This window comes from Myotis lucifugus, unplaced genomic scaffold (assembly GCF_000147115.1).
Source record: "Myotis lucifugus unplaced genomic scaffold, Myoluc2.0 scaffold_49, whole genome shotgun sequence".
Classification (NCBI taxonomy): domain Eukaryota; kingdom Metazoa; phylum Chordata; class Mammalia; order Chiroptera; family Vespertilionidae; genus Myotis; species Myotis lucifugus.
In genome coordinates, this window is record NW_005871097.1 from 3,594,415 (window position 1) to 3,611,877 (window position 17,463).

Consider the following 17,463-nt stretch of genomic DNA (forward strand, 5'->3'; position numbering starts at 1 on the left):
GGTAAAAATGCCTCAATTACTTCAATTGCATAATCAGCACAGTACTTTCCATTTTCATTTCTAAAACATGAACCATCTGTAACACATGGGAAAACAGCTTTACCCAGAGGGGCCTCCTGCAAATCATGATGAGGACTCAGGAGGTGATTTGTCAGTGTCAAGCAGTCATGAGGGGCTTTATGGCTCTCAGAAGGGTGAAGAATAGTTGGATTAAGGTTATTACAATGCGAAAGAGTGGTGTGAGGAGCAATTAGCAGAAGGATTTCATAGGAAAGAAGGCAACTGACTGAAAGATGCTGGGTATAATGAGGATTCAGGAGGGCTTCTACTGAGTGGGGTACAAAGATGGTTAGAGGGGATCCTGCAACAATGTCCTCAGTGGCCTCAACCAAGAGGGCAGTGGCAGTAATGGCTCTAAGGCAAGGGGACACACAGAGTCCAGTTGCTGACTGTAGTATCCTAGGGATCTGTCGTGGTCCCCATGGTTTTTGGGTGAATATCCCAAGGGCATCCCCCCCTTTTTAAATAACATTTTATTTTTTAATTGATTTAAATTTATTTATTGTCTAAAGTTTTACATGTCTCCTTTATCCCCAATTGATCTCCACCCCCCTCTCCCGCCATTCCCACCCTGGGCAAGCCCCCACTGCTCCAGTGTCTGTGTCCATTGGTTATGCTAGTATTCATGCATATAAGTCCTTTGGTTGCTCTCTATCTCCCCCAAGGGCATTCCCTTTCTTTTCATAGACAAGAGGGAAAAAGGGGCCCTAGCCGGTTTCTCAGTGGTTAGAGCGTTGGCCTGCAGACTAAAGGGTCATGGTTTCAATTCCCGGTCAAGGGCACGTACCCCAGTTGCAGGCTGGATCCCTGGCCCAGGTCAGGGTGTGTGTGGGAGGCAACCAATCAATGTATCTTCCTCACATTGATGTTTCTCTCTATTTCTCCCCCTCCTCCCTCCCGTCCACTCTCTAAAAAAATCAATGGAAAATATCCTTGGGTGAGGATTAAAAAAAAAAGGAAAAAGGGATTTGATCATTGGGATGTACAAGAGCAGGTGGATTTATTAAACCCTTCTTTAAGTCTTTAAAGGCTGTGTCCTCCCATTCTTCCCATACAATCGGGTCAGGACAGTCATTCTTTAGTAAAACGTACAGAAGTTTTGTTATGAGAGATTCATTATCAGTTTGAAGAAAAGTTTCTCTAAGCTGATCTGAGCCGATTAAGAGGGAGGATTAGAAAAAGCCCCTGAAGTTCCTCAGAGAGACATCATTGAGGATTAGGAGGACCTTGAGAAGGCTGGTTAGAAGACTAATTACAAGACTGAGGGTGCCTGAAGCATTTAAACTTTTGACAATTCCTTTTCCAACATCCTGGCTCTTTGCAAAAATGAGCAGAAACTTGGAGCGTTTGGTTTCGTATTGGGGCTTTCATTTGCCAAGGCTGAAAATGAAAAATCATGGCAGTCTTACTTCTAGGTGGCTCATCTAGAGTACAAGCAAGCTGATTTAGCCAAATTAACTAAACCTAGGATGGACATGGTCTCTCATTCCTAGGCCCCTTAAAAGGGAAACTCTTGGTTTAGCTCATTAACAAGCAATGGAGTTAGAGGTTACCCGAGTGAAATCAACATCTGAAGGAAGGCCGGAATTTTCCTTTAAAGTGACCTTTTGTTGATTATAATAGTCATGAACAGATTCATCAGACTTTTGTGAGCAAGTCTGAATTTTGCTGCAATTCAACAGGCTTTGGGAAATTGCTCGATGTAGTTCTCTAGCGAGTTCTCTAATTTCTTCCCCCAAAATTAGAAGCTTGTTTTTCTAAATCTGTTTCAGGATGATCCCGTTGGGCAATTCTCATCCAATGTAGAGCCTGGTCTTCACCAACTAACACGAATTAGCTTATGTAAGTCAGAAAACCCAGACTGATAGGTCTGAATAATAATCAGATTCCTCAGCAAACTTTTGAGGATCCTTAGGAAATTCTTTGCTCCAGGGAACATATGAAACTTGAGGTTTGTTATGATCCCGAGAGCACTTAACTTTAAATAGAAAGGTCCTGATAAGTTGAGGAGGAAGGAGTGGGAGAGAAGTCAGGGGAAGAAGGCATCAGAGGGGAACTGGGGATAAGGGAGCCTGTAGTGAAGGCAGCATGGTATCAGAGTTGGAACTTGAAATAAGGAATTGGAGAAAAAGATCTTGAGGATACTGGAGAAGAAGCCTGTGGCAAAATATTCATAGGCCCTAGCCTCTTTGGCTCAGTGGATAGAGCATCAGGCCTATGGACTGAAGGGTCCTGAGTTCGATTCTTGGTCAGGGCACATGCCCAGGTTGCAGGCTCGATCCCCGGTAGGGGCAGTGCAGGAGGCGGCCAATCAATGATTCTCTCTCATCATTGATGTTTCTATCTCTCCCTCTCTGAAATCAATAAACATATATTAAAAAAACACACAGAAACCAAATTGGAGGATTTTTATTAAAAAAGAAAAAGGGAACAGGGTACCTGGAGATGGGTCCTGAGACAGTGGAGTAGAGGGGAGTGGCAAGACATCTTATATCATCTGTTCTCTCAATTTACCACTTGTGAGCTAAAATCAACATGGCAGTTGTTATATTTCTTGAGTCTATATTGAAGAAATGACTTTAATAACTATATATGATCTTAATAACTATGATATATAACTATATGATTTTAATAACTATGTGTTACATGACAGATAACATGTTATATATAAAAACATGGCATATATTGTGTAATGACGTGTGTACGTATAAAATTAACTCTAAGAAAAACAGAACAGTATTGGTTAATAGTGTTTTAGGATACAAAACTCTTATTTCAAGGGAAGACCTCTAATTAAAACAGGCCTATGGCTGCTTGTTGTCAGAACTTAGGCTTGTAGTAAATGCTAACCGAGAGTCTTCTTAAATTTTCACTTGCTTCCTTCTGCCAGTCACATCTCTCATCTCTTATTTTTTCCTTTTACCTGTAGACTCAGGTGTGAGGGTAAACCTGCATTGGGAAACAAAATCCACCAATAGATATTGTCATGAAACATTAACTAAAAATATATGGAGACGGGTGATAAATATAGGGTGTGTTCAAAAGAGTGCATTTTGAAACCAGAGAAGGGGAAAAAGTGACAGGCTCAAGATTGGTAATGGAAAAATGGAGAGGCAAAGGTTATTTAACACCTCACTGTTCAATTGCTTGATCTTTGGACAGACTTAAGTTTTTCCTGGGAAAGCCAAGAGTAACTTATTTTAAAAGCTCCTGGTACCACAGGCCTCCACAGATATGTTATTCAACTCCAAGTCCAGAGTAGGCAGTGCCTGGAGACGCACCTTTGGGAAGATGGTGCAGAGTCACTATCTGGGCCCTGCAAAACCAATGGGTGTGAAATGCTATCTGTGGGTTCGTGTTGTCTTTGATCCTGAGGTTTAGGAAAGACCCTGATTAAGGTGCAGCTGCCACTGAAAGGGAGCACCCTTCCCCTTGCCTGCCTTCCCTGTACCCTACGACAGAGCTTACCTTCTTTTTCATGTCCAGCCTTTGCCTGGGCTGTGAGGCTCACTGATTTGGGGGCCTGCCTGTGCTGCCCTGGGGGCTGAGCTCCCAGAAGCCTCTTCATCCTAACCTATACTTACTGAGGTCTGATTTTTTAAAGATATATTTTTATTGATTTCAGAGAAGAAGGGAGAGGGAGAGAGAAACATCAATAATGAGAAAGAATCATCGATTGGCTGCCTCCCGTATGTCCCCCACCAGGGATCGAGCCTGCAACCTGGGCATGCACCCTGCTGGAAATTGAACTATGACCTCCTCATTCATAGGTCGACACTCAACCACTGAGCCACATTGGCGGGGCTGAGGTCTGATTTTTACCATGGAGTGTGTCCTGCCCCAACATCTGACCTATTAGCTTGAGAAAGCTTCATAGTACCCCTCTACAGAGACATTCAAGGACCTTTTCAAGGTCACCTCACTGGGGATTGGTAGATCTTGGATTCAAGTCCAGGCCCGGCCTTCACCCTCAGCCACCATTCCAACTGCCCCTCCCATGTGGAGGACTTCTGTGAGGAGAGCTGGTCAATGTTAGCATGAGGCCCAGAGGTAGGACTTAGACTAAAATGTATGGTCACACCTGAAGGTATAAGCACATTCTTTTCCTGATGGAAGTAAAATAGACCTTTCTTTTATTGGTGGAAAAAGCAAATTTAAAAGGCCGTAAAAATATATACATATTTATAGCTTGCTTAGTACTTTCACCATTGTAGATTCCATCCTCAGGCTGCTCCTCAATGCTGCAGACTGGGAAGACAGAAAGGGAAGTAACAGTCCTGCATCAGGTGGGAGGTGGGCTTGGGCACTGGGGCTCCTGTGGACTCAAGTGACCATCTGCATCTTGGGATAATTCACAGTGTCTCAGAGACCCTTCCACTGCTCTTAGGCCCACTGACCAGTGCCTCAGTCTCCTCTGTTAGTTTTAGATGAGAATCCAGGGAGATCTCATTATGGAGCACTTAATCAGAATCTGAGACTGTGCTGAACTCTGTTGGAGACATACAAGAAGATGAGCCCACACTTTACTTTATGAGAGGAGGTACCTAAATGAAAGGATGAAGGAGGTTAAAGTTATATATAACGGACTGTATCCATTTCCTATTGCTGCTGTAACAAATTACTACAAACTTAGTGGCTTAAAACAAGGCAAATTTTCTTAAAGTCCTGGAGCTCAGAAATATAAAGTGGGTCAACAGGGCTTTGTTCCTTCTGGAGGCTCTAGGGGAGAATCTGTTTCTTTGCTTTTTCCAGCTTCTAGAGCAGTGATGGCGAACCTATGACACACGTGTCAGAGGTGACACGCGAACTCATTTTTTTGGTAGATTTTTCTTTGTTAAATGGCATTTAAATATATAAAATAAATATCAAAAATGTAAGTCTTTGTTTTACTATGGTTGCAAATATCAAAAAATTTCTATATGTGACACGGCACCAGAGTTAAGTTAGGGTTTTTCAAAATGCTGACACGCCGAGCTCAAAAGTTTCGCCATCACTGTTCTAGAGGCTGCCTGCATTCTTTGGCTTTTGGCCCCTTCCTCCATCTTCAAAGCCAGTAGGGTGGCCTCTTTCTCTCTCTCTCTCTCTCTCTCTCTCTCTCTCTCTCTCTCTCTCTCTGTCTCTCTCTCTCTGTCTCTCTCTCTCTCCTCACACACACACCACTACTTTATTGTCACATCTTCATCTCTGACTCTGACCCTCTTGCCTCACTCTTATAAAAACCCTGTGGTGACATTGAGCCCATCCAGAAAACCCAGGGTAATCCTTCCCATCTCAAGAGCCTTAATTTAATCATATCTGCAAAGTCCCTTTTACCACATAAGGTAACATATTCACAGGTCCTTACGACTAAGAGTTGGACATCTTTGGGAGCCCATTATTCAACCTACCAGAAAGACTAATTGCAAATGAATGAAAAGTCTATAGGTTATTTATTTGGTAGGGTGAGCATAACAATGGTATTACGTATGGGGCAATAAGAAGTAGAGGGTGCCCCTGACACATGAGCTCTTGTGCAATGGTAGGGAAAAGACATCGTAGGAAAAGTAGTGGAGAGGTGATATGTATGTAGTGGGGTTGTGGGGAGGGGAGCAGAGGGGCCATCGGCAATGGCCTTGGTTGCTTGAGGTAGACACCACAGGTTAGAATAGGTGGGGACTGCTAGGTGGGTACTGGAAATATCAGGGGGAACACTGTGTAAAGTACATGATTGTCTAACCACTATGCTCTACACCTGAAACTAATACAAAATAATATTGACTGCAATTGAAAAAATTTTTTTAAAAACAATGTATGAGGAAAGCAGAGCTAGATGGTTCCTGAATGAGGTGGAATCTGAGTGCCACATGGGAGAGTTTAGCTTTAATTTGCAGCAATGCAAATTAATATTGATATAAAATTGGTTTACACTTTATGCTCAACTTGACTATGACTCAGAGAATCAAAATTAGAAGCAGGCTTAAAAAATGAACAGAAAAACTAATGGACAGTAAGAAAGGTTTGGGGAATCTTTGTAAAGGAATATACTAGAAATTTTGAGAGAATCACTGTATGTGTTGTCTAAGAGACTGGAAATGGTTTGTTGGGGGTGGGGTAGGCTTCCCCCAGTGCCCCCAAATGAAATGTCCAAAGGCAAGGGATATGGGGGAAGTCATCCTTACCAGGGCTCTGTCGGAAGGGTTATGCTCCTTCATCTACTGCCATTTAGGAATGTCTTCTTTGATAAGAGAACCTAACTTTCCTAGACTATTGTTTAAGGTGCCACGGACTCATGAAGTCTTGAACCCATTACACTTTTATTATGGGCTGCAGAAACTTTGGTAAAGGTTAATGAGTGCTTATTTATCCTTAAGTGGTGCTTTTACATCTCCTTTATCACCACCAATATTCGTTACTTATTGATCCTTTTTTATTTTTTCTTATGCTATATAACTTGGTTCCAAGAAAGGACAGGTCTGTAGTGGGGATCAGATGACGGCCTGTGTTTATTCAGGCAGGCTGAGGCAATCCTTTTGCAATGGAAGAAGCATTTTTTTTCTTAGATGCAAGATCTAGGGAATTATGGAAATGTTGGGATTAAAACTAAAGCATATTTGAGGTCCTTTTCTTTCACCACCTCAGTAATGATAAAAATGTTTTGAAACTGTGATATTCTCCGATCTTTCAGGCTTTTAGTGGAAGGAATGCCAGGAACAAAGATGTTTTCCTTAATTTTGTTGTTCAATCGGGTTGCTTATAACCCACGAGGCTGTCATAGTATCATCATCTTTAGAGCTTGCAGGATTGCCTGCTTATTCTGCAAGGCAGCTGGTTGGGGCAGGCTTGGCCAGACATGCACTGTGTTCTCTGTCTTCTTGAACCTCACCTTTCCTGAGTGTTTGGATTCCACCAGCTTGTGCCTGGCCTGGATGTTCTCTGACTGCCTATGTGATGGGCCTCCCCGATGAGGCCTCCTTAGCCAGGCCAGAGAGCGTGGCAACTCTCCTGTCAGTTCTCGCTCTGTTTCTCTCCTTTCACTGACATTCAGGGCATCATTAGAGTTGGAATGCTACTTCCATCTACTTCCCCATCTTTTCTCTAACATTTTCTTCGTCTTTGTCACTGGTTTCTATGCTAGCATGTTTTAATTGAAGGCTCTCTGTAGCTGTTACACCTTAGGATTTCTTTCTGTGCTATCATTTCAGGAGAAGGTTGTATTTCTTGCTTCTGAAAACAGCAGGGATAATGTGAACTAATACCCCAGTGGAAGGCCTAAATAATACATTTCACTATTTGGGCCTTACATTTGTTTTTTCATTAAAAGCCAACAGTTCCAAAAGGCCTTTAATGGAAAAATTCAGCAATCCTCACCTCCTCTCTATCACCCTCAACTTTTCCAGCTGTTTCTTCTGATATCTACCTCAATGTTTCTAAATAATATTCTCATATTGCTGTTAGGAATTTCCAGACTTTCCCCTATGTTGGAGAAGTATTTAATGTCCTTGGACAGCCTCCGTGCCCACTGCATTTTCCTTCTCTCCCCTGCCCCACTTTTATTTTGGAAATGTTTTCTGGTCTTGAGGTGCTTGTCAAGCTCATCCAAAGTAAGCAGTAAGTCAGGCTTCCTGAGTCATTTGAGTCTATTCTCAGTGGTTCGTATCAGAACATTTCTTGAATGCTAGCTGTGCCAATAAGTGAGCAAACTACATCAAAAGACTCTTTCTGAGTAGATGGACCTAATGCAATAAGAGTGGGCTGAAAAATCATAGTACACTTAAAAGAAGAATCTAAGAGGAGCTTATTGCTGAGGTCTTCCTAGCTCATTCAAGTTGTCTTCAAACATAAGTGGAAATTGGGGCTGTGAATAAACTTAGGACTTCTTACAAGTCTGTGGCAGTCTTATCTGCCCTTTTCTAGAAAACACATAAGGGGCCGGGCACTTGCAAATTGGAAGCTCATGCCCTCTGTCACCTCACTTCAGTAATACTTAATCTAGGCATAATTAATCAACCAGAGAGGATAGGAAAGAGATGCCAAGGCCAAGAGCACTTCAGAACTGAGCACTCCATTCAGCAGGAGGTGTAATCAAGTTTTTTCTCCACCCCTTCTCCTCTGTGACTTTAGAGCATACTTGGGACACAGGGTTCGGAAAATTCTTCTGGGGCATTGATAAGATCAGACAAGTTCTTGGAAAAATTTTATCTCGGCAATTCCAGTTGCCAACGCTTTCTATAGAGCAATATGTGGTAGTTAGGGTATGGGGGGAAAACACCAGAAAGAAAGTTTTTTATGAGAGGGAAGCCTGAACAATTTCATTAGAACAAGTTAACTCACCCAACTGTAGTCTAACAACGTAAAAAAAAAAATGGATGAAACAAAACCATGAGATTGTAGTGAACAGAACTGAGAAGACAGCAATGATAATGAGAACAGGATTGTCATAAAAATCACATATTTCTGAATTTCTGTGAAGTAATCGTAAAAATAAATCTGAAATGATTTAGTTTGAGTTTGTTCGTTCATTCATTCAGTGCATACTATATACCAGTTCCATATATACCAGGGGCTAGGAACACAATGGTAAGTAAAAGCAGCATGCTGCAACTCTCAAAGATTTACAGTCTAGCACACAGAGCACTCTACAGACAACCAACTGATGGATGTGCAGTGATGGGGCAGGCCTAGAGAGAGGACCCTGACTAGACTGTGGTGTCCAGGAATATCACTGCCTGTAGAAGCTCATCTATATATACAAAAGGCTAAGTGACTGTCTGACCATCCGACCAGTAGCTATGACACGCACTGACCACCAGGGGGCAGGAGCTCAACGTGGGAGCTGCCGAGCTGCCATGAATTGTCAGCAGTGGTTCTCGGGTGACGCACCCCTGAACCAGAGAGGAGCGAGCCCAATTCCGGGCTGTGTCATCCGAGAATTGCCCTCTCGCAATCTGGGACCCCTCGGGAGATGTCGGAGAGCCGGTTTTAGCCCGATCCCCCCAGGCCAGGCCGAGGGAACCCACCTGCCGGAGGGACCCCACTCATTCTGCAGACAGCCTTCGAGCCGCAGTGCCACAGGTGCGGCCGGCTGGGGAGGGACTGTGGGAGGTTGGTTCCAGGGTGTGTCCGGCCCATCTCGCCCAGTCCCGCTCTACCGGCCATTTCTAATTAATTTCAATGTGCACCAATCCGTGCACTGGGGCAGTAGTATTGTAGAGTTGAGCTAACATCTCAAGGTTAAGGGGGGTGTGATTTAGGAAAAGAGGGTAGAGGAGTGGGAGAAGATGTTCTGGGCAGAGGAAACAGGAGGAACTGAAAGAAGGCCATGTTGACCAGAGCTCAGAGTGTGTGTGGAAAGTCATGGTAGGTGAGGCTGGAGGACTAGGCTGGGCTGATACCATGCAGTCAAGGATTTCAAGCAGGAGAAAAACCACATCTACTCTGCCTGTGGTGTACAGGGAGGATGAGGACCATGTGGATATGCGGCAGCCAGTCAGTAAGCTCTGGCTGTAGCTTAGGTGAGGGGCTGTGGTTTGAATGGTGATTGGAGCTGAGAATGAATGTAGGAAATCTGGAGGGGGAAATTGATAGGATTGGACATACAGGATATGAGGGATGAGGAAGAGGGAGACATCCAGGGTGGCACTTAGATGTCTGACCTTTACAGCGTGCCAGAATTACCTCCTTCTAATGCAGTGGTTCTCAACCTTCCTCATGCCGCGACCCTTTCATACAGTTCCTCATGTTGTGGTGACCCCCAATTTCATTGTTACAAATTGAACATAATTAAAGCATAGTGATTCATCACAAAAACAATATGTAATTATTTATGTGTTTTCCGATGGTCTTAGATCTGCTTATGGAAAATCTTTAGTGGGCAGTGGGAGAGGGAGGTTATTATGGAAGGGAGTGAATACCATATTATGAGGCCCCAGACATCCAGAACTTGAAGTGTGAACATTGCCCAGAGCTGACAGGTCGAGTAATGATGGGAGGAAGGTCATAAAGACACCCCTTATAAATTTTTTACAAGTGATTTGAATGAAAGATGAGAAGCAGACATGGAAAGGAAACATACTGTAAGGCCTGTATAAAGTAGGGATGTATTTGAATAAGAGAATTGGAAGGTATATCAGATTTTACTGTTTAGGGAAGATCCTCACCCAATGATCATGACTCTAGAAGTAAAACTTGAAATTTGGGAAATTACATTTTTACAAGATGACAAAACCACACTTGTTTTGTTTTCTAAGGTGATTGATATGCCGGAACACAACCCTGGCAATTTGGGAGGAACAATGAGGCTGGGAATAAGAAGAACTGTTTTCAAAACTGAAAATTCAATATTAAGTAAGTTTCTCAGATTGTTTGTTTTAAGACATTGGGTGTCATTCGCCTTGCCCCTTCCACCTCTCCGTTTTCCTTCCAGACTTCCTCTCACCTGTCTCCCCCTAGCATCCTGCTTCCCAATTCCTTTCCCTGGAAGGGTTGGTGGAACACACGTGGATGCCCCTTCCCATTTGATCTCCATGATACCCTGTCCAGTGGGCTGTTTGTGATTTACTCATGTTCCTGGACATGATCTTTCACTGGGAGAACCCTGATTCCAACTCGGTTCTTTTGAATCTCTCCATTATGTTGAAACCCACTCCCTGTTTAATTGTTTCATGTCTGACTGGCTTTAGCCACTAATTTAGGAACTTCTTGAGAATGATAGCAGGTATGTCTCAGAAGTCTATTTGTCTGTTCCCTCAGTAGCTCCAGCATGGGGAGAGAAAAATATGATGCCATATTTGCTGATCTACTGATACTTGCTGATCTTCCATTCCTGATAAGATTACTCTAATTTCTGTGCAAGTTTGCCTGTAGATTAACATATTCTATGAGAATAACAATGTCAATACCCCCGAAAGCACTTAATTCAATTTAATAAATATATATTTAAAAAAATATATTTCTTTATTGATTTCAGAGAGGAAGGGAGAAGGAGAGAGAGATGGAAACATCAATGATGATGGAGAACCATTGATCGGCTGCCTCCTGCACGCCCCCTACTGGGGATCGAGCTCGCAGCCCAGGCATGTGCCCTTGGCCGAAATCGAACCTGGGACCCTTCAGTCTACAGGCTGACGCTCTATCCACTGAGCCAAGTCGGCTAGGGCTTAATAAATATATCTTGAGTAACTTACGCACCATGCTAGATTCTGCAGATAACAATAGGACTGGGACAGATACCAGCCCTGCCCTCCCGGGGCCTCAAAACAAGTGGAAAGTGTGATGAAAGGCTTAGTGCAAGGTGCTAACGGGGTTGTCTACAGAGGAGGGAGCCCAGTATCTGGGGCATCCAGCATCATTCCTGTGAAGTTTTAAGAATGTCTGAGAAAAATGCCTTCTTAACTCAAAGAAGAATCAGATCAGAAATGTGAGTTTCTCCTTTAAGGATAATAAATAGCTTTAAGGAATATAAAGTTTCCTAGCAAGCATACAATTGAAAAAGGAAAAGTTTTAAAGGGTACACATTTTCCCTGCTTTCTCTGGATAAGAAACCATTGTTCTCTAAGTGACTTTTTCTTTAAGAATATAAGAATTTTTCCTCTTTATGGCTATTAACAACGACTATGACTTTCAGATGTTTTAAAACATTTGACACTTTGCTTTGTTCAAATGATTGCCTAAGTGACCAAAAGTAGTTAGACATTTAATGTTTTTAAATTGCATTTGTAAAAGATTCAGTGATAATTGTATTAAGCTTTTAAAAAGAGCATTTGTTCAATATATTTTAATATTTTATCTATCTTGATAGAAATAAGACTGATTTAAGATTTGTTTTTCTTTACCTAATGTTAATGATTTTTATTAATTTTAAACACAACACCAAAACTTGTTGCTTAATGTCTTTTGCCTGCCTGGAAAAATATTTTAAACAGCTTCATTGATATTTACACACTATACAATTCATCTGTGAAAAGTGTACAATTTACTGTTTTTTATTGATTTCACAGAGTTGTGCAGCTATCACCACAGTCAATTTTTGAACATTTTTATCACCTCAAAAAGAAACCTTGTTCTTTTTAGCTATCACCACCAACCCTCCAGTCCTAAGCAACCATCAATCTACTAACTGTCTCTATAGTTGCCTATTCTGGACATTTCATATAAATGGAACCATATGACATGTGGTATTTTGTTGGACTTCTTTTATTTAGCATAATATTTTCTTTTAAAAATATTTTTATTGATTTCAGAGAGGAAGGGAGAGGGAGAGAGAGAGAGAAACATCAGTGATGAGAGAGAACCATTGATCGGCTGCCTCCTGCATGCCCCACACTAGGGATGGAGCCAGCAACCCGGGCATGTGCCCTGTCCGGGAATCAAATTGTAACCTCCTGGTTCATAGGTCGACATTCAACCATTTAGCCACGCCGGCCAGGCTAGTGTAATACTTTCAAAGTACATCCACATTGTAGCATGTATTAGTATTTCATTCCCTTTTATGTCTAAATAATATTCCATTGTATGGACGTAAAACATTCTGTTTATCCATTCATCAGTTGTTTGGTATTTGGGTTCTTTCCAGGCCTGCCTTAAATTGAAATTATGCTTCATAAGCATATGAACCCGTGGTCCCCAGCAGGCATAAAGTTTTGCCTTCCCACCTATGTGCGGTTTTCCACAGGTCTCCCCAAAAGGTTGTGTCATAGATAAGAAATAAATACAGGACCACTGTGCATGGCTCTATTGAGTGTCATAAAAACATAAAAGCATATATAGCACCTTAGTGTCTTGTGGGTTTTTCCCCCCCAGTCATCATATTTCTTTTGTAGGAGTTTCTATTTTTCACAAGCCGGCACATTTCTTTTGTAGGATTTGTTTTTCTCTAGTCAGCCCATTTATTTTGTAGACTTTTTTCCCCCCTAGTCAGCACATTTCTGCAAGAATGGTAGGAACAAAATACATTTGGCTACATTGCCTGTGACAATGACTTATTGTTTTGATGAAAAGCATTTTGATGCTCTTCATTCTTTATTTATATTTGATTTATAGGCCGGGTTTGCAATGCTCTGGATTAAATGGAAAAACAGGAAAGTAAAGAGATCTTTCTGTTTTGTTTTATTTTGTTTGTTTGTTTTAGTAAAAGAGAATACTTTAAAATAGGATTAAAGCCTAAAAATATTTATAGACACAATGGCTGGATTACTAGAGTGATTCCAACTTTTATATTCATCAAGAACAATTCCTCTTTTCTTCTTACTCATCTGTTAGTTCCTTAAGGGTTATGAAAACTATGGATTTGATTTTTCTTCTTTTTGAAAAAATATGTTTTTATTGATTTCAGAGAGGAAGGGAGAGGGAGAGACATAAACATCAATGATGAGAGAGAATAATTGATTGGCTGCTTCCTGCACGCCCCACACTGGGGATCGAGCCTACAACCTGGGCATGTGCCCTGACTGGGAATCGAACTATGACTTCCAGGTTCATAGGTTGATGCTCAACCACTGAGCCAGGCTGGCCGGGCTGGTTTTTCTCTTTTTTAAGCACTTTATTGAGGAAAGATTGACATACAAAAAGGTGTACATATTTAATGTATACAACTTGTTGAATTGAATCTGAGTTTCCTGAAGTGGAGATTTGGGTAAAAGTACTGCTAATCATCATTTGTTCTATTTATAGGAAATGTGTTCCCAGAGGCTCACTCCCATCATGTGTTTTGAGACTGTGTGTGTGTGTGTGTGTGTGTGTGTGTGTGTGTGTGTGTGGTGTCTTGGTCTGCAAAGACTTTTTCTTATAAAAGGACTAATGATAGTGTATTTGACATTTTTTCAAACTATATATTTCTGACCCTTCTTTTAAGTATTAATTGCGTAGTCATGGTCTTTTCCAAACTTTATCTATCATGCTTAGTTTTTATATAGTCTTGTATTATAGCATGACTTTTTAAAATTTTTTTATTGATTTCAGAGAGGAAAGGGGAGGGAGAGAGACAGAAACATCAATGATGAGAGAGAATCATGGATTGTCTGCCTCTTGCACACCCCACACTGGGGATCGAGCCCGCAACCCAGTCATGTGCCCTGACTGGGGATCAAACCGTGACCATCTGATTCATAGGTTAATGCTCAACCACTGAGCCTTGTCGGCTGGGCTGGGCATATAAATTTTAATTGAGTTAAGGAACTGCAACCTACTGATTGATTTCCTATTGTTAAAATTTTCAGGTTGTTTCCTGCATTTTGTTAGAAAAACGCTGATGGGAAGGAATATCTTGACACAGAGTTCATGTAATTTTTTTATTTCCTTGGGATAGATTTCTTGGAGTCAGACTGTTAGGTCAAAGGGTATGAACACTTTTATGACTAATACTTCTGCCGGATGGTTTGAAAGAAGAGGTGAACCAGTTCATAATGAACTGTACAGTAGTGCTCTTGCTTTCTTTAGTCTTAGTCTTTTTGCTAGTATATTTATGATTTTTCTTCTTGCTCTATTAGCAAGAACAAAAAAGCCCCCCCCCCCTTTTTAGGTGCTAAAGTGAACATTATTTAGGATCATAAGTAAATCACAACAAATGACACAGCTGATAAGCTGACAAACAGCATAAGTATCACTTATGGATGAGGGATTGTACGAGGGAGGGCTTTTGAAGGATATTACATTTTATTAGCTTCTAAATAATAAAATATTAAATAAAATAATAGACCTACTTATGCTGTTATGATTGTTGTGAGGATTAAATAAGTTAATTCAGGCAAAGCACTTGCCTATAGTAATATTCACTATTTTTAGTATTTATGTACATACAACCTGGTTAAGTCCCCGATTACCTCTGCAAAGAGAGTCTCAGTGTGCTATTTACCCAGGGGAAGCATGGAAATCCACTCAGACGAGTGACATCCCAAGCTCCTGTGTGCACAGCTTGGAACGCAGGTGTGCTGATGCCAAAGGCAGTTCTCAGTGACTCCTCCAAAGACAAAGCCACTTTCATATTTATAATCTAATTTAATTTGTTTCAATGCGATTTTTATTTGTAGCCCTTGGCACATAGATAGTGTTCAATATACGCTTGTGGTACCAAATCGATTGTGGTGACTCATTTCTAATCCCCTGAATTGAGAATTTCTGGAGTTTTAATTTTTCATGATCTCTCATTCAGAATCAAACCTGTGCATTTGGGAAAACACAGAAAACCAAGACAACTGTTTTTTTTTTCTTCTTTTTCTCTTTTAAAACTCTTTGAAAATATAAGATGATCTTCTCTTCCATTCATGATCCAACACTGTGATGGATCTAGTTTCCATGTGGCTTCTTCTGTAAGTCCTTGGTTATAAGGCTTCTCTCTAGCTAGTCTTCAGCAAAAGATTTTGTGAGCTCCAGACCACACAATAATGTCTCCTTTATGTGCACAGGTGGAATTGTTGAAACAGAGTTGCAGAGCTGAATGGGGAGGGAGGATGTTATGGGAGAGATTCCAGAGATCTGCTCACTCCCAAACCAGCCTATCTTGTTGTTCTGAGGGGATGGGATTATGTGTGTGTGGGGAGTCCTGAGAATCAGATGATGAGTTGTATGTGACTTCTTGTTCCTAACTGGCACTCTTCATAAAGCCTAGATGCTCAAACTGAAAGAGTCTTGCCTACAGTGCTGTTAGAGTTCCGGTGGGAGGATCCAGCAAGTTTTCTGTATGTAAGGAACAGCAGAGTCTATTTAAGAAGATGGGGCCATGGGATGTAGACCTAAGCTTTCTGAGGAGGGACAAGGGGGCCTGAACCTCCTCATTATTTTCCTACAAGGAAGCTCCATTTCCCTTGTTTTTTACAGTTAAAAGAAATAACAACTTGCCTAAGGCTAGTTGATTTTTTAAAAAGTTACTTGGAAATGGTTTGGAATTTTAGCCCCCAAGTGAAACTTCTTCCATTACTGAGATTTTAGGCACCCCAAATTGCAAATGGCTAATAGCTGAACAATCTGCAGTAACATTGCTCCAAAGGAAGAAAACTTGTGCGAGTGAAATAGAATTACCTAAACGGGGATCTTCCCAAGCTAACTGTCCTCAGCCCAGGTGACAGATGTCATCTCTAGTGCCCTTCCAACTTGTAGCCTTTGGTTTTATTTCAGGTTCTATAACACATTTCTGAGGCAACTTAGTCCTTAGTTCCTGGGTCTTGGTTTCAGGATTGTAGAATGCCCTCAGAAGTTGGGGCTAACTGGTAGATGAATTCTCAGTACAAAACCCTCTAGGAATTCATGACCAGTTACTTGATGTGTGTGGCTGAGTCAAGTACAGCATCTCTTGGCTCTGTTATGGGACCTAAATTCATAGACTCAGTGATAGGGCTCAAAAGGAAGATGGAGGGCACGAATTCTGCCTTGATGTCTCTTTCAGTCAACCTGGGTCATTCAAGCATCCACACCAAAAGGCAATATACATGCACTATGTTTTTAGAGTCTCTTGCACCATGGGTAGAATTAGGCTTCACTGCTCTCTTCTCCTCCCCTGCGCTTTCCCATTTATGGACTTTTTAGAATGCTTTCAGGATATTTCTCTTCTCTTCCATTCATGATCTAACACTGTGATGGATCCAATCTCCATGTGGCTTCTTCTGTAAGTCCTTGGTCATAAGGCTTCTCTACAGCCAGTCTTCAGTTGGTTATTCAGGATGGTTTTTCTATAATTTAGCTGTAATTCTAGTTTGGTCCTGGGAGGAAGTTAGTGTAGCTTCCACCTAATCAACCACCATCTTGGATCTCTCCAAGGCCCTTTGTTATTGTACTTTATTTTGCATTTCTTTCCATTGCTACAAAGTAGAAACTCCTCCCCCCCTAAATATTGATTTACTTGTGTGTATACTGCCCATGTCTCAAGTCTCCACTAGCACTTAAACATGGGAAGGGAGCTATCTATCTGCCCAAAGTCTATTACCTAAATGGTCTAAACCAGGCATCTGTAAACTTTTTTCTCTAAAGAGCCAGATAGGAAACATTTTTGGCTGTGAGGCCATATGATCTCTGTCACAACTACTCAACTCTGCCATTATAGTGTAAAAGCAGCCACAGGTAAATATGTAAATGGATGAGCGAGGTTGTGTTTTAATAAACCTTTATTTATGGGGACTGAAGTTTGAATTTCATGGCATTTTCATGCATCATGAAATAGTCTTTTAAAAAAAATATATTTAAAAAAAAAAAAAGCCGAGACCGGTTTGGCTCAGTGGATAGAGCGTCGGCCTGCGGACTGAAGGGTCCCAGGTTCGATTCTGGTCAAGGGCATGTACCTGGGTTGCGGGCACATCCCCAGTGGGAGATGGGCAGGAGGCAGCTGATCGATGTTTCTCTCTCATCGATGTTTCTAACTCTCTATCCCCTCTCCCTTCCTCTCTGTGAAAAAATCAATAAAATATATTTAAAAAAAAAAAAAAAATATATATATATATA

The 17,463-nt window shown here is 41.4% G+C and overlaps 1 protein-coding gene across 1 annotated transcript in view; it reads left to right on the plus strand.

The window, feature by feature from the left end:
- The window catches only part of CTPS2 (CTP synthase 2), a 103,484-nt gene that overhangs the window by 53,249 nt on the left and 32,772 nt on the right, over positions 1 to 17,463 (plus strand). Inside the window, exon 13 of the mRNA XM_014455706.2 lies at positions 10,287 to 10,383. Coding sequence (XP_014311192.1) covers positions 10,287 to 10,383 — 97 coding nt within the window. The remainder of the gene's footprint in view (positions 1 to 10,286; positions 10,384 to 17,463) is intronic.